Below are 24,971 nucleotides of genomic sequence, written 5' to 3'. Positions count from 1 at the left end.
CACACACACACATTATATTATATTCCCACACAACTTAACTGAATGTTACATGACGTAAAGGACGTATTCAGATTAGTGTTGCCGATGTCCGATGAGGCTTCACACACCTTGACAACAAATTCAAGCACTTTCAATGTCCATTTTCAAGCCTTTTTAGCCCCTTACAGCTATTGTAAATAACAATGATTTCACTTTTTAGAACTACATTAAAAGGGAGAGAGTTTTAAAATAAGCAACCGGTATTGTATTTTTTCTTTTGCAATAGCAGAGTGATTAAAAATAAAAAATTAAAGAAGCTTTCTGTCGCAAAATGTGTCACCGGTCTGTGAATATTAGACTCGACCTTATACTACTACTCCTCCCATAGCTGCTGTGTGTGTCGTGAAAGAAATATAGATATAGCACTTTTAAAACCATGAAGAAACAACATTCAAATTCAATCACTTTAAAATACGCCACCGATTCTTTTCTGTTTGTCCACTTTTCTTTTCCCCCCCACCAAACTCATGTTCTGCCTTTTGGCTTCAGCACTTCAGTGCAGTTGGATTTCAAAATAAACAGAGAAGCGAGTTCTGGATAAATAAATCACGTTTTAGTGACCGAGCAGCATTTTAAGTTTTTTGAGAACATAAATGTTTAAAACGTACATAAATAAGTAATAACTGGCAGATCCAGAAGTTATAAATATTGACGAGTCATCTTTACCGTGCTTTATCCTGCGACGTGGTAGAAATGAAGACGCTACGAGGAAATAAAACATGATCTTTTCTGAACCATGTGTTTAAACCTGACCACACATATAATCAGAATATTCTTTTCTGTTCATTTCCTCTTAATGCCATAAACACCACACGTGGTTAAAACACACTTCCGTTAAAAAATAAAATTATATATATATACACACGTATATATATATATATATATATATACACATGTATATATATACACACACACGTGTATATATACATATATATGCATAGTACACGTAAAAAGAAGTCAATTTCTTCGAGAAAATACACTCCTTATGAAATGTCATTGAAAACACATTAAGTTGAGTGGGAAAGTCATTTTTGGGACAAGGATGCGCGCGCACACACACACACACACACTCGTACCCTTACATTTATTTAATATTATTATACACAGATGTATATTCTCTTTTCCCATTATTCTGTCTCTATTTAGTTAAATATGTACAGGAGAAAAAGAAAAGAATTTGCACTTCTGACACAAAGGTTCAGCCCGAAGTATGGCTCGTCCAGATGTTTGTGACTCATTTGAAATGTCAGTGCTTTCCGCCCTCCTTCCTTCCCTCCCTTCCTTCCTTCCTGCCTCTTTTATGAGTCTAAATCTTTTCTTCGCGGTTGACTCCAAAAGCAAGATGTGGACTCAGTGGTCAGTGGGGAGGAAGTGTGGTCTCTAACAGCAGTAGTAGATGGAGGTGTCCTCACAGCAGTTTACTCTCTTCAAATGCACAACAGTCCTGAGAGAAAAGTTTTCATGACTGGATTTACTTTGAATCCAGTGACAATCAAGGAAGGGATGAGGGCAGAAGGAAAGCACAGTCTTCACTCCACCGTCTCTGCGTCTCCGCCCTTAACACCTCTCTTTGCTCTTCCATGTCCCTCTCCTCTTCTCCAGGCTCAGGAAGTTAAGTCCTGGCTGCTCCTACGTTCGCCATTTTTCTCCCCCTGGTTTGTCTCTAGGGATGTGGGAGGTTTATTCGGTCTTCTATGAGAGTGTTGTCGGGGCCCTGCGCCTCCATGCACTGCTTCACAGTCGCTATGACGCCAGAGAGACGCCTGTCCAGCGCCGCCATGTGCGGCTCAGCCAGGACTGGGTGGAGCGGGTCGAACGCCAGAGCCTGACGCATACCTGAGCTCAGCACTCCACCTCTGAGCAGGTTCAACCTGTTCCACGTGGACACACGGATCCTGACAAAGACAAGACGTCCAACAGTTGTTAGGCTGAAGACATAGAAGACATTCTGGGCAATGTTCCATCTACTCACATGCAGCACTGGTAAAGTGGTGCTAGGATGCTCCGCTCATCGAGGGCTGCGTTCCCAAAGCTAAACAGATAAGATTATCTGTTATTAGTTGGGGAAATGTGTGATGTTACAGCAATGGATGGGCATGAATATTCAATTAAAACATTCATTTGCACCAACTATACAAACACACCTGAGCAAAAGGTATTTAAAATGTTTAAAATCAGATTGAATTTGTGAAACCTCTGCGGCTCGTCTATTTTGTGACCTCTGCAGAATTATCGCTACTAAAAATGTGATATAAAATTAATCAGAACTTTGACCCAACAACAGAAGACGACGACAAAAAAAAAGGCTGAATATGTGATCAGGATGTCCATATAAGGCGCTGTGGAACACATCTGTCCCGCTAAATATAAGTTATTGAGAGACTGATGGTTACTTTTCTTTATCGTCCTACGCACATGGTTGTGTGGACGTATGGAGTCATAGATTGTGTTGTTGAGTAAGGGCAGAGGACAGAAATGCTTTCACAAATTGAAATACTGTTGAGAACCTGTGGTTTATATGTATAAACCAGTATGAGTTTTCCTGCCCTGCCCCTCACCCCACACTATTTGAGAAGTACTGAGTCAGGGGAAGATTTCCTCTGACACCTCACACTGGTCAAAATAAGTGATGTCAAAAAAAGACAGCAGGATGTCCCCACAACAGCAGTGTTTCAGAGCGGCACCAAAGGTTTACGATGAGTAACAGGGTTTTTATTAACCTTCATATTTCAGCCTGGTTTTCACATTGAGGTTAACCCATCTTTAGTTTTGAGAAACATATGATGCAGTTTACCCGAGTAACTTTCATGCCACCTCATTCACCAAGTGTGTTTGTCACCTCTTAAGGACCTTTTCGAGCATAAACACTGACCCCGTCAGGACAAGTCGTCCTCATTAAGACTAAAACCATGTCCTTTTTTTTGGTAAGGTTAAGGTTCGGATTAAGTTACGGGTAAGGTTAGGAATAATGCCTGGTTTAGGCTGTACAAAAATAAATGAAAGTCAATGCAGTGTGCTGTGTGTGTGTGTGTGTGTGTGTGTGTGGTGCAACCACAAGTTATTAAGGTGACTAAAAAAAAGAATAAAACAATTCAAAGACACGTTTCCCTGCATTCTAATGTTCTCTGCTGTTAAATTTAATAGATTCAAATAGCCACATTCTGGTTAACACACTATAAGTTATTTGGTTTTAAAATAATAATAAAAAACAAACCTAGCCAATTGTAACAACATGATCCCAATTTTGACGATTTAACATAGTTCAAAATGATTTTAGGCGAAATATTCTGCTGCTGCCAGGTGTATGAAAGCAAAGCAATGTAGCAAAATGATTACATACTGTAAGTGTTTCCAGAAAGAACAGGGAGGAACAGTAGAGAAGCAGTAGTGCAACAACAGAAGTTTATTGTGCCCGGAATGTTGGACGAATCCAGTAATTATGTGTCTTCTTCTACATGGCTGTTTATCATTAAAGAAGAACACGTTTCAAAATTATTGTGCCAAATACTGGAAAATTGGAACTGATGTATCAGCACTTCAATGTCAATGGAAATGTACATGAGACTCTTCTTGATCTCGATTGAAGATCATAAATGTTTCCATGTGTGGGCGAAGTGAGGAAATAATATTTCAAATGTCACATATTTCATTAACAATATCTGTCCATTTCTCAAGTCTGCATGAAGCCAGTGTCTGTTAGGGGTTTTCTTACCAGCAGACATCAGAACACCTGCTGAAAATCTACTGTTCCTGAAATAAGTATTTGAAATATATTATACAGGTGTTTTAGTTCAGAAATGAACAGGAATAATAATAATAATATATAAAAAAAAAAAAGGATCAATCACCGAACCATGGGTGACATAACATAGCAGCCACTTCCCTCTAGAACTTCCTCCCCTTCCTGTATATAGAACACCTACTCACCAGCACCAAATTCCACAGGGAAATGAGCTTTCATTAGCTTGCAAGGACACAGGAAGTGCTGTTTTACTGCTGCTTCATTTGGTTAGTTTGCGTGGGACACAAATGAAACAATTTCATACTCCCAAACCACAAAATAACACATCTGATCTGACTGATAGACGCAGCTGGGGCTCAAAAACTTTTAAGTGCCATGACGTAAAAATCGCTAATTTTCTCCATAGACTTTGGTGTGGGCGGATTAGTGGTTAGAACTGTTGCCTTGCAGCAAAAAGACCAGTTTCGTGACCCGGTCAGACCAAGTGTGCCTTCCTGTATGGAGTTTGCATGTTCTCCCTGTGTGTGTGTGTGTGTGTGGGTTTCCTCCAGTTTCTGCCCACAGTGGAAAACATACTGAGGTTGATTTGACACTCTAAATTGCCTGTATGTGTGAGAGTGAATGGCTATTTGTCTCTATGTGTTTGCCCTATGAAGGAGTGGGATTTGCACCAGCAGCTTCTTAAACCTACTGTGGAGGTTAAAGCGGTTGACAATGAATGAATGGATGTTGCAGACGTAAGATATTGCAGACTTAAGCAGGTGTAAGATTTTTTTTTTTTAGGTAAGCCTATTGTAAATAGGCTGTAATCTGTATTTCCTTCTGTCCATTTATCAATGAGAGCTATGCTCCAGGCTGGTTCATGGCAATGCCAGTGCCAACGCTGATTCCCATTCTGATAATGTGTTAAATAAAGCTGGATTAATAACCCTTCGACTTCCCTGCTCACCTCTTTGCATTGTCGAGCAGAATGAGCATACTGGCGCCGCCGTCGTCCTGGAAACTCTCATAGTGATGCCGATCAGCATTCCCGATGAGATAATCAAATATGGCTGTGTCTATGACGTCCAGCAGCCTTGGCCCTGCGTCGTACGGAGGCATTTTCTTCACGGCCTCACAGTAACTTTCATCGTATTCCCACCTGGATGTAAAAAAATAAATAAAAAATCCACTTTAATCGACTGTAATATCTGGTTTTATAGACACTTTATACATTTTAAAAATAAAAATATAATCGCTAAGTGAGCCACTGCAAATAAATGAGGAGGCACTGAATTGAACATGGAGATGTCGGTTGTGACAACATCAATCTTGTTAGTGTGTTTAAAGGTGTGGATGGAGCACAACTTTCTCCCGTTGTCTTTATCCTTCACCAGATCAAGTCATCACCTTCTCTGGTCACAATATTCGCCTCTCCTCATGAGTCAGCAACCTTGGTATAAAAATGGACCCCCATCTCACTTGGCTTCCCATTTCTGTCAGTATTAAATGTAACGTTTCCCTCTTCACTCACCAATGTATCTATGGACATCGGCCCTCATTAACTGTGCTGCTGCCCCACATCTGTGGGAGGGGGAACCACAATCCACAGAAAAGAGGGCTTAAAACATTAATTTTTAATAGAACATTCGATTTTTTTAAAACTATTTTCCAAGCTGATCTCGTTATATCTTATCTTGGGTTTTATCCCTTTTTTTTATGAAGTTCAAATAAAATAATGTAAATAAATGCAAATAAAATGTATGTATACACATACACATATATAGATATATATATATATATATATACACATATATATATGTATATATACACACACACATATATATATACACACACACATATATACACACACACATACATATATATGTGTGTATATAAAAACTGAGAAATCACATACACAGTATTTACAGCCTTTGCTCAATACTTTGTTGATGCACCTTTGGCAGCAATTACAGCCTCAAGTCTTTTTGAATGTGTTGCCACAAGCTTGGCACACCTATCTTTGGGCAGTTTTGCCCATTCCTCTTTGCAGCATCTGTCAAGCTTCATCAGGTTGGACGGGAAGCGTCGGTGCACAGTCATTTTCAGATCTCTCCAGAGATGTTCAATCGGATTCAAGTCTGGGCTCCGGCTGGGCCACTCAAGGACATTCACAGAGTTGTCCTGAAGCCACTCCTCTGATATCTTGGCTGTGTGCTTAGGGTCGTTGTCTTGCTGGAAGATGAACCGTCGCCCCAGTCTGAGGTCAAGAGCGCTCTGGAGCAGGTTTTCATCCAGGATGTGTCTGTACGTGGCTGCATTCATCTTTCCCTCTATCCTGACGAGTCTCTGCCGCTGAAAAACATCCCCACAGCAAGATGCTGCCACCATCATGCTTCACTGTAGGGATGATATTGGCGTGGTGATGAGTGGTGCCTGGTTTCCTCCAAACGTGACGCCTGGAATTCACACCAAAGAGTTCAATCTTTGTCTCATCAGACCAGTGAATTTTGTTTCACATGGTCTGAGAGTCCTTCAGGTGCCTTTTGGCAAACTCCAGGCGGGACACTCTACCATACAGGCCTGATTGGTGGATTGCTGCAGAGATGGTTGACCTTCTGGAAGGTTCTCCTCTCTCCACAGAGGAACTCTGGAGCTCTGACAGAGAGACCATCAGGTTCTTGGTCACCTCCCTGACCAAGGCCCTTCTCCCCCGATGGCTCAGTTTAAATGGCCGGCCAGCTCCAGCATGAGTCCTGGTCATTCTGAACTTCTTCCACTTACGGATGATGGAGGTCACTGTGCTCATTGGGACCTTCAAAGCAGCAGAAATGTTTCTGTAACCTTCCCCAGATTTGTGCCTCAAGACAATCCTGTCTCGGAGGTCTACATACAATTCCTTTGACTTCATGCATGGTTTGTGCTCTGACATGCACTGTCAACTGTGGGACCTTATATAGACAAGCTTTTGCCTTTCCAAATTAGACTTAGACTTCCTTTTATTGTCATTGCACAGAAAACACAGCAGTGAAAACTGGCAACGAAATTTCGTTGCTTGGCAGCAGATAAGAAACCAACACATAGCATTGAATTTTTGTCACTTTTGTCAGTTTTGATGAGAAATGTCTTTTATCTTACTGTAAATGTCTATACATGTATCCAACTCTTCATCCTAACTATGCTTAATAAAAATAAATAAGTAAGTGTTTTATGTAATAAATATATATAAAAGTAGTGCAAAGAAAAACAGGATGAAAACTGTAGCAGCAATATGAAAATAAAATAATAATAAAAAATAATAATAATAATAAAAATGAACGACTGCTAAAAAGTTATTTGTGCCCTATCATGCCCAATCAACTGAATTTACCACAGGTGGCCTCCAATGAAGCTGCAGAAACATCTCAAGGATGATCAGTGGAAACAGGATGCACCTGAGCTCAATTTTGAGCTTCATGGCAAAGGTTCTGAATACTTATGTACATGTGATTTCTCTGTTTTTTTTATTTTTAACACATTTGAAAAAATGTCAAAAAAACATTTTTCACCCTTGTCTATATGGGGTGTTGTGTGTAGAATTTTGAGGAGAAAAATGAACTTAATCCATTTTGGAATAAGGCTGTAACATAACAAAATGTGGAAACAGTGAAGCGCTGTGAATACTTTCCGGATGCACTGTAACTAACAGTTTCTGAAAGTATGACGCAAATTCAGCATGTACTACACCTACACATCTTCCCTTTGTCAGCCTGTCTTGGCAAACAAATACTTGTAAGGAAAAGTAGTGTATACCAATTATAAAACATACACACAAAGTATCTGTGTTTGTTTCTTCCCATTATTTATTTATTTATTAGTATTGTTACATTCTAATGCCGTCATCATCTAAGTTACGGATCGGCACGGAAGAATTTCTTTATCACTAGTCTGTGAAGCTGCCACTCGGGTTCAGTTGAGCATGACAGTAACCTAGGAATCTTCCAAGTATAACTTACTACACCTGACTGTGTGGGTCATGTGACTGTGTTGGTCCAACCACGATTGAGAACAGCTGTTATTGACACACTCACAAACCCACCTGGCCAGTTTCCCCTCTCTGTATGTGCGTCCCCACGGATGTCGGTGTTTCTGCAGCGGCCAGACGTCAGGCAGCCACAGAGTTATCGATCCCTCCATTATCTCTCCCTCTGCACACGCTGGCTCACTCTCCCGACAGTAGTAACACTTTCCATAGAAACACGTATTATTACCTGGACAAAGAGAGAGAGAGAGAGTGAAACGAGGTAGCCATGTAAATAAATCCACCTCCACTGTGATGTCTCGACAACAATGAGATATGAAAGAGCTGCAAACATGACTCAGAGATGGGGAGTGGTACATTCTTTTAGACAAGTCAAGGGCAATAAGGATGGGAACAGACAGAAGCTTCACAAACAGACTCAGGACACATTTACACATCAACTTTGACAAATAATACACGTGTGAATGTCAATGTTTTTTTCACATAAAGCATAATAGGATTAAGGGACTTGATGAAAAGATTGTGTCACAGGAAGAGACAGGTGGAGTTAGCATACAGAAAGAAGAAACACCTGGGTACAGCCACTGAGAAGAGGTGGCTTAATGAACTTAAATATGGCTTGATGACACACAGGAGCCATAGTTAGCATAACCTCCTGAAAACGCAGTAACGATATAAAACCCTTCAGTGCATTTTATTAGTCGTTTGCTTATTCTCTCATGAGTAACTGCACCTGCTCCTGCACTGGTGTCTGTGGTTTGATGGCTAGCTGAGACGTCTCTGTCCGAAAATGTGTCGACGACAAAACTCAAAAGGAAAAATTTGCCAGTTTATTTAATGTTTCTAAAAGATGAGGAAATAAAGTAGCGCTTTACACGGCCTTTAAACTAACCAGCATGTCACTGCTTCAGGACAAACTTCAGGAACATGAAGATTGAGGAAGGTCCTGTTTGTTTGTTTGGAAGCTGTTTCTCTTATTTGAAGGTTTGATGCCACATTGTCAGCAAACAGAAATAGAAATGTGTACCCATCATCCTTCTTTTAGTACAGTCATTTCAAAGTTATTATAGCTAGTAAAATTTCATTTTATTTTTGAATTTAGTTTTTCATACCTAACATTTCCACTACTACATTTCCCAATGTGTGTGTATATATATATATATATATATATATATATATGTATTTTGCATTAAAGCCTTCATACTAAGTAGACCCCAGTATCTTTCAAACACGGCTTCTAAAATGAATTCTAGCCTACACAACACAGGCCGTGTAAAATAATCCCCAACAACATCAAACAGGTTTGTTTTCACACACGACACAAAATGCATGACTTCACTGTTTTCACAAGTAGAGGAAATGCTGTGGTTGATGACCTGACCTTTATGTATATGCTGCTGGAAGTTCCCCTTTGTCTGTTTATTGCAGGGATATTCTGTTCAGTTGGTCATTAAAATATTTCGTTTCTCACTGAGTTTGTAGTGCTTAGCTCCATCTAGTGTCATTAGCATAACTAGTATAACAAAAAGAAGCACGAAAGGAGTAGTTCCCCCTCCCTGACAAACAGGTGTCTTTTAAAATCATAATCGTGACATCAAGTGTACAGTGCCGCACCCTCACCAAACAGGACTTGGCAGGCAGGGCATATTCACATGTCTTGTGCGCTGGCAGATAAGGCCAGAGCAAAAGTGAATGAGTAGAGGAGAGGAGAGAATGAGTGGAACCTCCAGGGAGGAGAAGGGTGTGAAGAGAGGAGTCAAAGCAAACAAAAACCAGTCATACAACTAGAATGAAAGGTGTGGGGGTATCTGGAGCATTTCTTTTTTTTGCTTAAAATCCTCTTCACACCCCGATTGTAACCAATTAATTAATGCATTGTCACAAAAATGAAAAATGTCAGGCCTGTAAAAACACCATCCAGTCTTATTGAACAGCCTGAACAAATGAATTGGATCGTGATCAATCAAACTGCCATCTGCCCCCCCTCCCCCCCCAAGCATACCGCTCTACATGCACTAATCTCAGAAAGCTATGCTAGCTTGCTAAATATTAGTGCTGTCAAACGATTAAAATATTATATCATGATTAATCGCATTAATGTCATCAGTCAGTCATCATCTACCGCTTTATCCTCGACCAGAGGGTCGCGGGGGGTGCTGTGCCAATCTCAGCTACATCGGGCGATAGGCGGGGTACACCCTGGACAGTTCGCCAGTCCATCGCAAGGCCACACACAGATAGAGACAAACAACCATTCACTCTCACACTCACTCCTTAGAGTGTCCAATTTAATCCCCACATTGCATGTTTTTGGACTGTGGGAGGAAGCCGGAGAACCCGGAGAGAACCCACGCACACACGGGGAGAACATGCACACTCCATGCAGAAAGGCCCTTGTTCCAAGTGTGGCTCAAACCCGGGCCTTCTCGCTGCAAGGCGAGAGTGCTAACCACTCGACACCGTGTGACCCGCATTAATGTCATAGTTAACTCAATTAATCGCACATTTTTATCTATTCTAAATATCCCTTGATTTCTTTTTGTCCCAATATTTGCTCTCATTTTAAGGCTCTTATCAACATAGGAAAGTGGATCGGCTTGCTTTGTGCAAATGTTTATTGAGACATATTTTGAGTTATTCCTCTTATTGTGAGAGCCGCACAATGATAAGAGAGGCTGTGTATCACCCTGCAGTGCAGTGAATAAAGTGCCGTTCTTCAACGCAGACCGAGTCCCTTAGTTTAATGTGTTGTTGCCGTAATGAGCTAACTTGAGCTAAAGGAGCTAGCGGTCTTCGGAGGTCTCCTTACTACGGGTGGTGGGGTCTGCCAGCTTGGTTGGTAGCACTGCATACATCATTACTTGGATTTGGGGAGTGCATCAAGAAATGATCCAGGCAGCGACAAAGTTTGTTAGGCCAAAAAGAACGTTAATCTCGCGATAAAAACATTCACCCTGTTAAAATGAGTTCAGAGGAACGTTTGAAGAAAGGGGTTTGGACTTTTTAATTCAAAATGAAGCCTGCTCAAACCGCATTTCCAGGATCTCCAACCCTACCTTTTTCTAAAATTCACCCAGGGGTTGCGTGCCTCTACTGACCAATTCAGTTCTACTTTTATTTCATTTTCAAGAGGCCACAGTGACCGTACATCTCTCAGTCTAATGTTATTAAGATAGGATACGCAGAAAAAGGTTTTGAGAGAGAGCGACCTTCACTTTCGACAACCAAATTCGGGTCTTTCCAATTGCACGTTTGTGCCATTTGTCATGCAGTTTCATGTGTGTTCTTAACAGCCAACAACACTGTGTCTGTTACTGTGACAACACACATCCTGGTGAATAAAATGAAAGTAGAAAGTAGTTGTGCAGCTCTCTCTTTCTCTTCACACGCACGCATGCATGCATGCACGATAACAGAAAGAACAATGTTTATGGGACTTTCTTATTGAATAAAGTCTGCCTTGCCATTAATTATGTATGCCGCCCTATATTCACCATATAACCACTTCAGAACAGATTTTCCCCGTTGATCTAAGCAACTAAGTAACGTCATTATTTAATGTATGTACATACACTACATTTGTGATTAAAAAAAAGACAAACTTTTACCTACACCTTAATCTCGTGCACAATCATATTGACTTGAATTGAATTGAATTGTGTGTTGAAAAATGTGAGTGCACCGACATTTTGTGCTGGTGCACCAGTGCAACCAATGAAACAACTCAGTCTGGAGCCCTGGTAGACGTTTGCAAGGAATCTGCAAGTTTTCCCTGAGGGTGTTTACGCGACTGCTGTGTTAAGAATGCAAATTGATTTTAAATTGACTACTAAATTAATCATCAACTACTTTCAATAATCTGTTTGAGGGAGATTTCTTTGCTTGTTTTCTCTGCTCCTCGATTACAGTAAACTGTATATCTTTAGGTCTTTAGTAGGGCTGTGCAAATAATTGTAACTAGAAAAACAAAGTAATAGAAACTAAACGATAATTATGTCATCTCTAAAACTTGATCATGTAAACAGGCTGGTCTTTAAGAGATTATTTCAACTTTAACTTGTTCCCTTTACTGGTAACTAGTATTGGATTTCTATTTTTATTTGTATTTTATTCACATTGTACAGTATTTGTTTTGTAATTCAATGTATATGTTTGTATGATACATTACAACACTTTTGAAACTAAAGAAAAAAACGAAACAACTAATTGATCAATCGTGAATATAACTGACTGAGAGTTGCAGCCAAATTTGCATCCATATTGCAAAAAATGTCTTATGTGAGGTCAGTAGTAGTTCATCCTTAAGACAAACTTAATATCTGTACCAAATTTGAAGGAATCCCTATTGTGTTTACATGATCAGAACAGGCAGAAAACATGGCCAATCAGGCGTGAAGGTTTAAAAACACCACATTCATTCACACACAGGAACAGCTAAAAAAACAAAAAAAACAACAACATGAGAGAGTGAGGAAGAGAGGTCGGTCATGTGCTCACCCTGCATGAGGAAGGTGCTCAGTAGCTGCTCTGTGGCCACAGGTTTAATCTCTGTACGCAGGTTGACGTATCGTCCCACCACGAGAGGCGCTCTCCTGAAGCCCAGGATCCTGCAGAGAGGAGAGGAGATGACACCAGGAGATCCAACACATCCACATCCAATTCAATTGAAAAAATAAATATTAGGTTCAGAAACTCAAAAGACGACGACTACACACCTATCCAAGTGAAAAGCTGCCACCTCTGCATTGTGTCTGTCATACCCTGCGTATGGCTCACCTTCAACAACATAGTCTCTGTTATATCTGTGGGAGAGAAGAAGGGACAAACATAAGAAAGCTGAATCACACTAAAAAAAAACAACAACAACAATACAACTAGGTAATAATACACACTCCTGACCTTTTTGGTTTAAAGACCACTTTCTGTCCACCATCAAGTACAAGCAGGGCTTTGAGCTGTGTGCCCTTATAGCCCACATCTGCCCTTTCAATCCTGGCCGTGCTGAGGGCAGTGAGCACAGCAGCCAGTTCTGGGGTCTCCTCCGGATACACCTCTCTCGGACCCACCCATTGGCTTGCTATCTCCCACGGAGACTGGAGGGTGTGTATGAGGCGAGCTCCGCGGGACAGAGAGAGGCTAGCTTCCATCTGTTAGCAACATAATGATAATAACAGCGAGAGTGACCGATTAACAAAATAATGGGAGAAAAAAACAAAACATTATAGGTCTACCTCTAATTAATGCTCTCGAGTAGGATGTGACATCATACTGCATACAAGTGGAGGACTGCTCCTTAAGTTACCTTTAGTATGGTTATTTTTAGAGACAAGCCAGTCCAGTATCATTCACACTGGTCAAATATTTGTAAACCTTATATATCAGGACTGAATGATTTGGGTAAAATATCGACTTGATTAAAATTAATTTGCAATAAAAGTCAAAAACAGTTTGTTTAGCTCTACTAATTATCACTCAGTTTCTCCAATTTCAATTTCATTTTTGAAATAGCTTGGTGATAAATGCATCAGCACAACGCGTAATTAACAGCTTAACTGATTAATAAACCAGGTAGAAAAATGACCAAATAAGACTATCGGTATTGGTAGATACTCCAGGCTGTGGTATCACTATAAAAAAAAGTAGGTGTGCAGAAAATAAACATTTCTAAGATGCTTAGGAACGAGTCGATACGATACTCAACCCAATACCCTACAAAATCACTTGATCGGATACAGGAAAAATAAAAAAAAAATAAAATCCAACACCATCCAGTCTGTGAAATGTGGGCTATTTATTATGAGGGCAGAATGTTTTTGTTGTTTTGTCAATTTGCTTGAACTCTGACCTTGCGAAACGCCCTGAGGTCCTGTCGGTTGGCTGCAGACCCTTCACCTCCATCCAGCAGGAAGATTTTGGCCAGGCCCAGCAGGAGAAGCACGGCACACAGCACCACCATGCGCTGTTTGAGCTTCATCTCCACACCCACCGGCCCCCGGAGCTCTCCTCACGTGACGTTGTGTTTCCCCCTACGCAAATCCCCCTCACCCCTGATGCATGGCCCCTGCAACTCCCAGTCGCCTGACCCACCCACTCGGCACAGACAGACAGATTTACTGAAAGTGCGAGAGCTGTGATGGGGATACAAACTTAGCGACGAGTCAGCCACCTGGAGACACAGAGTGGAAGAAGAAGGAGAGGAAAAGGAGACGGGAGAGTTATTTGCTGCCTCGCTTGCTTGTTTTCCCCTCAGGGGAGATGGTGACCCAGTACTGCAGCACAGCTGAAGCCTATCCAGCATGTGTAAATACATCAGAATGTCAGTGTGGCTGCTGTGTAAACGTTTGTGTTCTTTCAAAAGTCCGTCACACCATGAAACCTGTACTGTTTGCTAAATGGGTGGCGAGGACATGGCTGTTCTGAACAGGCAGCTACAGTTTAATGTGGGCAGTTTATAGTGAGTTGTACTATAGTAGGTCTTTTGGGAATGTTGCTGTCAATAAAGAAAATCAGGATTTTTAGCTGCAGGGACACAGAAGCTGCTGGTCTACTGCTGCCTCCTTTGATAAGATTATGTCACTTAAGTCCACAGTTTGAGAACTGTGGTTCGTGTACCACCAGCTGTACGCAAGCTTCCTATAGTGGTACTTGGAGGAAAATCAGAATATCGTTCTACTATATTATACCAAGGTATGTGATCAGAGTGGAGCTGAGGAGTGCATAGAACATGAAACAAATAACAAAAAACAATATTTAGAGTCACCTTATCAGCTAATCTAATTTGCCTCTACCAGTGTCTGAAGTATTTGTGAGGAACAGGAGGAATAAATATATTAATCTTACTGGGAATAAATCTGTTCGGCCTATTAAACATTAAAATACAGTGGAGTATTTTAACATTGGTGATAATGGTGTTATTTAATAACCTGAGCTCAATATTGGTGATGTTTGGTATAAAACGTTTGAGAACCACCATCTTAAATAAATTCCCATGGATGTTTTCAAAACACATATTTAAAATTAATAATGGAGGCAACGTGTGATGCTGCGATGAAACATTTCCCTATAAATAATATGGAAGAATTATTACATGGTATGAATACTGATTGTAGTGGCAAACTTAATTTCAAAGTCACTCGAATGATTAGCTGTAGGCAGGTTTCAATGGGTTTGACTCGTTTCTATTCTTGAGTCACCAAGGTTATATTTCCATCCACATATATCCAAGCCTCTCTCAGATCAGCAACACAATATTCTTTTGATGTTCCAAGTTGTAGATGAAGGTTTATAGTAGGGATTGGAAACGGACAGACAAATACAAATATAAAATCTGATACAATGCAAACATCCCACAAATCACATGCTTCACTATGCACAGACTATAAAAAAAATGAAACTAAAAATCAGCAAAAGCATTTTCAGCTGAGTCATGTTTGGGCTGTTATTTCGTCTTTTTAGGAGAACGATAATTGCACAGTTGAATTATTTAATTTAATTTGATTATTAAAAAAAAAAGTCTTTGAAATGACTCAGCACAAATAATATCTGTATCAGTAGATAGTTTATAGCTCTAACAGTAACAAAACCTTTTCACACCAAACCTGGCACAACTTCTAACAATCACTTTGCGAGCTGGGAATACATGATCGAATATATCACGTATATTCGATCACATAGTGAATATATGGATAGGTAGATATAGCATATATTTACCTATCCATCTATCTATCAATAAAACCTATAATAGACTTAAAACAAACAATCATTCCTTTCCCTTTAAGAGTACCTGCTTATGGCCGACATTTAACTACTTTAATTATAAATTACACTAAATTAATCATTTCAATTAAATCTACACTAAATGAACTCAATATTAGCTCCTACACTCATTAGTGTGCGAAAAATACATTGAGATCAAATGTTTCTGCCCTACCAATCAAATATCATCAAAATATCGCCCTAAATGTCGCACCTTGGACTTGTTATCGCGCTATTATCGTATCGTAAAATGTTGATATCGTTATGTAATCACGTAATGTCCGGAGACTTCTTCCGCCTACTTGGTGTGACCATGTTTGCACAGCATTCACACTTTTAATGAACTGCCACGTTTCACTGACAGCGGTTTCAATAAGACCGTAACAGGACATCAGCATATTAACACGTTACGAACCCGGGCTGAGCTGACGTCCACGCAGGCAGGCAGCCCTTCACTTCATCCACACAATCAGCCTTTCATCAGAAATCTGCTAGTTAGCACTGAGAGAAACAGACCCTGAGAGGGCAGTTCTGGGTTTATAGCCTCTAGTGTTTGAACGTTAGTCAGGTCTCACACACACACACACACAGTGACAGGCTAACTGCCGCTCATACGCAAACCGCTGTACACCTTGCTCTGTGGGTTAGCTTAAAGCTAGCAGCTAGCAGCTAGCATCATCCAGAACAGCGCGTCGTATGTTTGTCCTCACTGGCTCTCGTTACTTACCGTGTGCTCATATGTCGTTCACTGCAGACACAGAAGCTTCAGCTCGTTTGGGGGGGGAAAACCCTGCGATATTAACTGGAGGTTGATTTATCGCGCTGCTACAAGTCACAGTAGTCTGTCATTTTCCCTTATCCACTCGGAAGCTCCCTTTCCTCCGCCCTTTTCCTTCGATTCCCCCCTCCTTTCCCCTCTCCGTCCGCGGTGTCCACTTCCTCCCCCGTAGGTGCACCATACATCCACCAGGTGGCAATGTTGCACCAAGATATACCATGCACAATGAGACAAACGCTGTACTAGTTGTGATTAAAGGTCGTGTGTTATATTTAGAAGGGAGATCAAATACCAGTCTTGTACATGTTTATCATCGCTTCAAATAAAAAATAATGTGGCCTTAGAATTAGTCTTTTATATTGTTTTACGGAGGTGGTCATCATGTCTACATTAGCCTAAAACCACTTACTAATGCTGCCTTCATGTGCTATCGGAATTATGAGACGTCCAATATGCACATTAACGCTGCCTCATGGTTTCGTGATTTCCAGTGGGAATCTGAGAGATAATTTTGATACATAAGTTCCCAAATGGAGATAACCTTTGACATTTCCAAGAGTGTCTTTTCAAAATACTACACCTCTGATTTAGTGTATAAAATACATATAGTACTAGGTTTACCCACCATTTATGCAATAACAATTAAAAAAATGTTAAAAAGCGGGTAAGGGTGAACTTATCTGTCTGAAGTATCATATTTCCGATAGCATGTGAAGGCAGCATAATTCTTACACACTTGACCTTTATGGAATCAAGGGTTTCCTTACGTCTCGCCACAAAAACCTTTGTTCCTAAGTGAAAGTAAATGTCTTTCTCTTTTCCCTTGAATGTTTTCCTTTATATATTTTGTTCACATTTCTTCTTATTCCCCTTACAGCTATCCCACAAGTTTATTTCATATAAATATCCATCCATCCATCTATCTTCTATCACTTGATCCTCCATGTGAGGGTCACGGGGGACCAGGGTTTGTGACCTGGTCTAACCGAGGGTCTTTCTGTGTGGAAACCTGAGCGATTGACTGAGCGATTTGTGTAAAATATCTAATTGTGATTTCACCGACGTATATTTTGCGACAGTATTTGCCTCACAACAAGAAGGCCGTCAGTTCAAATCCCATTTCGGCCGAGGATATTTCCTCCCACAGTTTGATGGCCCTTTTTCAACTTGCTGATGTAAAAAACCCCCCCCAAAAAACGTCTTTCCTTCCCACAGCTGCACAGAAACATCACCAGCTCCACAAAAAACATATATGTATAAAAAACAGCTGTTCTTTGTGATGTCATTTATATACATATATATAAATGACATCACAAAGAACAGCTGAAAAGTAAACATCTGCACTGTGATCAGTGTGATTTTTTACTGTAGCCATGTGAAGTAAATGTTTCACAGGAAAATGTTTACATTTTTTAAATATCCTATTCCTTGAATGAAACCTTGGGAGAAAAAAAGAAGCCAAAATAATCACAGTATTATCTCAGACAGGATCTCACTCAGCTCTTTGATTCTCTCAGTGCTCTCACCTATGCAAGTCCTGCTACCATTTTTAAATCTTCAAGTGTTTTTATGTGATTTGTCTTTCTTTCTGTTATTCTATACTTTGCTGTTCGTTGCCTTCCCACTGTTGTTTTCCCTCTGCTCTATATTTTAATTATTGTACAGCATCTTGTGAAATGCACTATATAATAACCGGAGGAATTACTTTTGGAAATAATCTCAATTACAATCCAGAGTTTTATTTAACATGTCAGACTTCCTATTAACAGGTGCATTCTCCTGATCTGTTAATTGTGACTGCTCTATCCCTATCTCACTTAACATATACAACCCCTCTTGATTTAGTTTTATTTATCCAATAATTTTACTGTTATTGTTATTATATACATATTGGAAAAAGTAACAGTAGATTTTCTCTCACTCTCTCCTCTCCCTTTATCCTTATCTGTGTTTGTTGAGAAACAAACACAGAAGTCGCTTGATTAAATCTTTAGATGACACTGGACCACGATAAACACCCAGAACAATGTGCAGGAGACGTATGTGTGGAGTAAAAAAAAAAAGGGCAGAGTGTTTATTGGTTCTCAGTCTTCACACCAGGCAGCACATCACTCAGCAGTGAGGTCACAGCGCTCGCCACAGTCATGACACGGGCAGACGGAGACAGACACACGGAGGCGGGTAAAGGGTGATGAGCAAAGATCACACACACACACACACACACACATCATCCTCCACACCTTTGACAGGCTGAAGGTTGCTGTTAATGTCCTCGGTAAACAGTGAATTGATGCCTGGCCAGTGCACAGGAGGCACAGGTTCACATTAGTTCCATTTTTTCTTTCCCACCAAAGAATAAACACGTCATATCACCACACTCATCAAACTTCCTCCAGGTTGAACCCTTCATCTCAGCTTTTACACATTTTTTTCACAACGGTTAAAAAGGATCATTTCAGACGGTACGATCCACTGCAAACAGTGAACACAGGGCAAATTGTGCATTTGAAGACAGGATGGTCAACGACATGAAAGTGTGACCACAGCAAAGAGAAGAACGACATCAAGTTTCTTCATAATAATAACAAAAAAAGAAGAAAGAAATATCTTACATGAGCGAGTGACATTTGAATTTTCTCATCTCATCCAAAAACAGAGGATTGTTGGGGTCATTATGTTAATTTTTGGCCTTGGAAGAACTAAATCACCTTAAATCACAAAACAGAAAAGAACAACGGTTTCTCCATCACACTGACCATGCGTCGTACAGAAATGATTAGAGGGAGAAATTCATGTAAACTCAGGTTACAGTGAGGAAAAACTCACATAATGTGCTCGACATTGTCTGGGGATTTGTCAAGGGAAAGATTGCTGGAATTCAAAGAAGCTCTCCAAGATGCCCCTCCCCCCCCCACAAAAAGAAAGCTCAACTCCGGTCTTTTTTCGATTTAAAATGTAACTCAGGAATCCACATTAGAAGCATCTCTTCAGATTTCTTAGTCAACATCACAAAGAACAAATATCCGTCTACACTGTGGCTTTGTTTATACCTTTTTTTTTTTCCAGCATCATTTCTGGCTCAACCGATTTGTTAAATGTTCCCAAATCACAGCAGATTAACTTTAAACGCCAGCAAAAGACCCTCACCATAAAACTCTTATCTCACCCAATCCACTTGATTCATTCACAGCCATCTTGTCCTTTGGACCATCAGTGGTATAAAAACACCAGTAACATTCAGCCTCCATAGTGCTTCAGCTCAGGGATTTTGTTCCGTCTAAAACGCTCAGGCCACAGACGAGCACAGTTTCCACTTTCCTTTTTTTATATATCTTTTTTGTACCTCACGCGTCTCGTGCAACACAAGCCGACGTGGACTCGTAAGCGTGAGCTGGCAGGTTCATCAGTCATGCAGATGATGAGGTGACAGGTTAACTCCACTGCTCAGCAGTGACAGCAGCCTGAAGGGATTTGCCTTTCGGGCTTGAATTACAAAACAAAGTTTAGAGAAGTGTGCAAGGGCACACAACTCCACACACACACACACACTTAGAATAACTAGCCGCATCACCAACAGCCTGTCTTTGGCTTCCTCACTCATTCATCCACAGGTGCATCCACAAAAGACTGAGTGTATTCTGACGGAACAGTCACTGTCTCACTTTGTAATATTTGTCACACCTAAAAGAAACTGAATGGATGTGTTGTATGTTATGTTATGTCAATCATTCGGTAATAAAAATCACAATATCACTTTCTTCAATACTAACGCAACTAAATGTTTATGCATTGTGGAAACACACTTTGAAAACACAACACATAATTGCAGTTAAAGCTCCAGTGTGGAACTTCCAGCGCCCCCCTGTGGACTAAAGATGTATTCAGATGTATTATTAACCCCGTGTAGCTGTTGTAAATAAAACACTGCTACACATAGAGAGTTAAGTGGAAAGGTTACACACTGCAGTTATCAAGGTTCTGCCTCAAGAGTTGTGAAATGTTTGTTCTATTTCTATAAAAGGAAAAAACACAATTAACTGATTTCTTCAACTTTCACAGAGGAGCAAAACTATATCTTTAATTAACTGATATTTCATTAGAAGTATTACTATTTTTTCAGCCCTAAATTAGATGCACTGAAGACAATCCAGTGCTGTGAGAACACTACTTAGTTCTCGTCTCTCCCAAAAGCAGACGCAAGTAACGTGTGGAGACTGTGATGTTGCGTGACAGATTGTGTAAACAAACAATTTACTTTTTTAACTACGGGGGCAATAAGCACCTCATTACTGTCACCACCACCATCCTGATCAGGTTTGCCTAAAACACAACCAACCACAGTCTATTTGTGGAACACTACAACATTTGTGATGGGTTCTTTTCCCCCAGCCGCCCGCCAGCACCTACACCTGCAGCTCTACGCTTCCTAAAGTTTCTTTGTCCTGAAAAACACAACAAAATACAACAGTGGTCATTGCTTGGCACTAATTATAACCAAGGTGCTTTCTGCTATCTCCAAATCAGATATCAATACAGTTTGGATCCCGGTTAATGGAAAAAAACTGGAAAAAGGGGCCAAAAAAATGTAGAAAATAAAATTCACATGTACATAAAACATTCAAAATAACTGCTCCAAAAGGGAGAAAAAACACACAAAAAAGTAACATTCAAATGTAAGACAAAAAAAAAAAAGAATCTACAATAACGTGCAATCATCTACTACATGGTAATACTGTGAACTGCACCAACGCTCCACATTTAAAAGAAAGAAAGAGAAAGAAAAACTAACAACAAAAGACAATATGAACACGCATGATTTAAAATAGACTTGTATGGCTCCAGGTAGCTTTGAATGTCTGCTCCAGACCAGAGGATGGAACTATATGACGCAAGAAGAAGATGAAGGAAGGGATAAAATCGTGCTCTTGCTGCTTTCTCTTGGATTCTTTCACAGTTTCAAGTCTTTAGTGTTTAGTTTGTGTGAGTCTGGTGAACAGAGTGTCACCTCTCGGGGCTGATGGCTGAGAGTGGACGATGACGAGGAGCAAAGACAGGTTTGAAGGTTTGTTAAAAAAAAAAAAAAGAAGCGTAAACGCTTGTCTACCCGACCGTTAACACCACTTAGCTTAGATTTTGAGATTATCGTACCAATGTGGAACTCAAGACGAGATTCCTGTCATTTAAGCAAACATTTTCCCCCTCACCATCCAATGCAGCTACACACACACACACACACACACACACACACACAAGTGGGGGAGCTACTGTACTGTGTTAAAAAATTAGAAACAATCAAGTGTGAGAATGATATCATCTGGAACTGATTGTAAATCAGAGCCCTTGCTTTACAACCATGCAATCACATCTGCCAGTGTGTGTGTGTGTGTGTGTGAAAGAAGTAAAAAAATCACGTGACTCAGACAATTAAAAGTGTCAAATCATTAAAACGGTGTTTTTCCAAAAAAAACTCAAAAGTCACAGGAGTTCGTCCAATGTGAGTGTGCGTGGTGTGAGTCTCGCTTCAGCTGAATTCAAAGGAGGGAAGCGAGAAGCGAGCTTTCGGGCACGGCGAGGACATGATTAAAATAGATTGACCCTTAATGAAAGCAAAGAGAGAATTATTTCGATCTGCGAGAGAAGAGAGGAGAAGTTGATTGGCTCCACTGAAGTGCTGAACACTCGCAGTTAAAACATAAAACACAGCGAATGGGAGACGAGAGAGAGAGAGAGAGAGAGAGAGAGCAGTGGTCCGGGTCCTTGTTCAGTAGTTAGTAAATCCAAAACATTCCCATCCATACACACACACCCTCACAGGTACAAGCGCACACACACGCACGTGCACACACACACATACACACAGGGTTATTCTAGTTAAGGCAGTGGTGGCAGGTGAGGCTGCAGTGAGGCCGGGACTAGAATAGGAGAATCGGCGGGCAGGGCTCATGGCAGTGAAATCTCCCACTCCACTACTGAGTCAATACTCTTCCTCATCCTCCTCGTCCTCCTCGTCCCTCGCTCCTTCGATCTTTCACACTTTGCAGCAACGGTCACTCAAACGACATAAGATTGGCTGGCACCTGAGGAGGAAGAGAGGGAGGCGTGTTTAACAGCTCAAACCCGACAAAGTGTGTGCGTGTGTGTGTGTGGGGGTTGTTTGTCTCCATACCTGTTGTCTATTGCTCTGACAGGCAGCACTCAGATGTTTGAACCAGAGCAGTGCATTCATTCGGTTCCCTGCTTGGTACTTGTAGGTGTTACCTAGGCAGCAGCAGCAGCAGAGACAAACAGCGTTAGTTTCCAACTCTCTCTCTCTCTCTTTTTTTTTTTTTCCACCAGCTTCTCTCAACACTCTGGAGAGGAAAGACGGCTGACGTCGGACTCGACTTTTGGCTCGACCGGAGCGAAAGAAAAACAAAGTCACGGTGGAAAAGTTCAGGCCGGAGTCAGACGTGCTGTGTTTGTGCGTCTGTGCGCTCATAAACAGCTGAAACACGCCAAATGTGATTTTCAAGGAAATCAAGCGTTGGAACTACTGGGATTAAGATGAAATGATGTGTGTATGAGAGAGAAAGCGAGAGAGAGAGAGCGAAAGAGAGACAGAGAGAGAGAGAGAGAGAGAACGATCACTCCAACCAATCTCCTCTGAACCAGCTCCCTTTTTCAGAGGCATGATTTCTTGAATTAGTCATTTCCTTTAGTCTCTCCTTCTGTGTGTGTGTGCTTGTGTTATTCTCACCGTGTTCTGAGTCCGTCAGCAAGAAGACATCAGGATGCTCAGGATCGTCAGCCATCATGGCCATCAGACCCACCACACACACAGTCTTACTGGACGTCGACTTGAACTGAGTGGAGAACAATAAACAGAATTATCGGCTGTGTATAAATATGAACATAGTCCTGTTTGTGCCTGTGTGTGTGTGTGTGTTTGTGTATTTTGCCTGTGGGCCTGCGTGTGCACTACACAAGGTTCTAATTAGCCAATGAGTGACACACGGGACTGCGGTGATGTCATTGGTCTCATTATTCAATGAGTGCTCGCATCTGTCTATCCCCTGCAGCTCAAATCCAGTCCTGTCAGCCAGCATAACCACCTCCCTCCCTCCCTCCTCCTCCCTCCCCCCAACACACACACACACACACACACAGACACACAACTGCATCACCATCTCACATCTCTATGTGAGATTTCTATACTTAAATCTGCAGGGGGGCAATATTTGTTGCGTCAGTTTGGGCTTCATGAACAGAACATGATGAGAAATGATTAGTATGTTGCATCCTTCATCTGGAAAACAGACTCCGTCAAACAATGCGACTGCTGCTGAACGATTTTTGTTTTTTGAGCAGCAGAATTCACTTCTGAGACTTCCCATGGAGGCTTCTTTGCATTTTCAGTCGTACTCCAACCCCTTTGCAGCAGTCTCGTGTCTCACTAACGCAATGTTGCTGTTGCCTTTGTCAGTTTTGACGTAAAATTGACAACTTCCTGTGTGCAGAGTGTCGCCAGGTGACACCGCTATACTGAGATATACAGATGTTGTGTGAAGCTGATAGGCTTAATCCACATCGTGCAACTTCTTTTATCAATGGTTTAAATACAACAAACATCTGGTTATATTAAGAAAATAAACTTTACAGTTTTAGTCATACATTTTTGGAATCAACTGACCAAACGTGCATGAAACCTTTTCTCAAGTGTGAGCACAAACCAAATGAAAGCAAATCATTGAATTTCTTTCCTCGAGATCATTCAGCTCCGTAAACTTCATAAGAACAAGTAAGTAATGTCCTTCAGGTGGTGTTTTACTTATAAAACCGAGTATGTTTTTTTACTCTCACTTCCATTAACAGCTGCAATTCACATGGGAGATGTGAGAGGTTTTATGATGTTTGCAGCACTAACTATTCCTTAAACGCCAAAGTACACCAATGCACTAAAGCCACCAGAATTTCTCCCATCTGCTGCAAAAATGTTGGGCATGAATGCAGCCTTAGATTGTTAAACTGACCATGGATCGATGGAAAAGTGTATGAGACTTACATGTTTTCTCTCAGTGGCCTTCAGGGACTTGGCAGGGTAATAGTAGAGCTGGGTTCCACACAGGGCAACCCAGTATTTGGTCCAAGATGCCACCTGGAGGAACAACGTTGAAATTGCCATCACTCATGGATATGCAAATTAATCTTGCAATTATTAGTCCTGGGTTTTCCTGACAACATATCCAGACTGGGGAATTTTAGACCTTATTACATCATCAAAGATGCTCGTAAATCATCCGCACTGCTTATGACAGTTTGAAGTTATTTTAGCTCCAGATTTGTTTCCAGCCATAACAGGGCAGAATAATCTCAGTGCAAATATATATATATATATATATATATATAAAAAAAAATGACTTCAGCAGGAAAAGGGAAACAAAAGCAGTGGAAAGAAATGGAAGCACAGCCAGAGAGGAAGAGACTGACAATGAATATCAGGAATAAAGACAGTATACAGACAGAAACTAAGATGTTCAGCAGCTTTAAGCGTCTCTGGGGTGCAATTTGTGCTCCCCAGTCAGCATTTACAGCCCATCTGTTCCAGGTATACGTGTATGAATAGCACATGGGCACCTGCATGTGTACAGCCATATGCGTTTGTTATTTGGTGAGTGTGG

The 24,971-nt window shown here is 40.8% G+C and overlaps 2 protein-coding genes across 3 annotated transcripts in view; both read right to left on the bottom strand.

The window, feature by feature from the left end:
• Positions 1-1,104: 1,104 nt before the first annotated feature.
• Positions 1,105-17,574, bottom strand: fam20b (FAM20B glycosaminoglycan xylosylkinase). Its single transcript, XM_044044425.1, has 9 exons — positions 16,264-17,574; positions 13,627-13,947; positions 12,681-12,928; positions 12,497-12,583; positions 12,279-12,388; positions 7,839-8,010; positions 4,731-4,922; positions 2,012-2,071; positions 1,105-1,934 (listed from the first exon to the last, which is right to left on the bottom strand). The coding sequence occupies exons 2-9, from the start codon at positions 13,753-13,755 to the stop codon at positions 1,703-1,705; spliced, it is 1,230 nt and encodes a 409-aa protein (XP_043900360.1). The 5' UTR covers positions 13,756-13,947; positions 16,264-17,574; the 3' UTR covers positions 1,105-1,702.
• A 784-nt stretch (positions 17,575-18,358) lies between these two features.
• Positions 18,359-24,971, bottom strand: part of ralgps2 (Ral GEF with PH domain and SH3 binding motif 2) — a 72,698-nt gene continuing 66,085 nt past the window's right edge. For both annotated transcript variants that reach the window (XM_044043513.1, XM_044043514.1), the window contains 4 exons: positions 24,356-24,448; positions 23,051-23,156; positions 22,481-22,572; positions 18,359-22,391 (listed from right to left, as the gene is read on the bottom strand). In XM_044043513.1, coding sequence (XP_043899448.1) covers positions 22,362-22,391; positions 22,481-22,572; positions 23,051-23,156; positions 24,356-24,448 — 321 coding nt within the window. In that variant the 3' untranslated portion in view covers positions 18,359-22,361. The remainder of the gene's footprint in view (positions 22,392-22,480; positions 22,573-23,050; positions 23,157-24,355; positions 24,449-24,971) is intronic.

Source organism: Solea senegalensis, linkage group LG14 (assembly GCF_019176455.1).
Source record: "Solea senegalensis isolate Sse05_10M linkage group LG14, IFAPA_SoseM_1, whole genome shotgun sequence".
Classification (NCBI taxonomy): domain Eukaryota; kingdom Metazoa; phylum Chordata; class Actinopteri; order Pleuronectiformes; family Soleidae; genus Solea; species Solea senegalensis.
The sequence above is the reverse complement of the archived record's forward strand: the minus strand, read 5'-3'. Positions and strand labels throughout refer to the sequence as shown.

Excerpts from the sequence above, each read along its gene's own strand:
- fam20b (XM_044044425.1), bottom strand. The coding sequence starts at position 13,755 with ATGAAGCTCAAACAGCGCATGGTGGTGCTGTGTGCCGTGCTTCTCCTG. Across the intron at positions 12,929-13,626 it reads ACCTCAGGGCGTTTCGCAAG|ATGGAAGCTAGCCTCTCTCT; the intron begins GTCAGAGTTCAA and ends TGTTGCTAACAG. Across the intron at positions 2,072-4,730 it reads CTGCTCGACAATGCAAAGAG|CTTTGGGAACGCAGCCCTCG; the intron begins GTGAGCAGGGAA and ends TTATCTGTTTAG.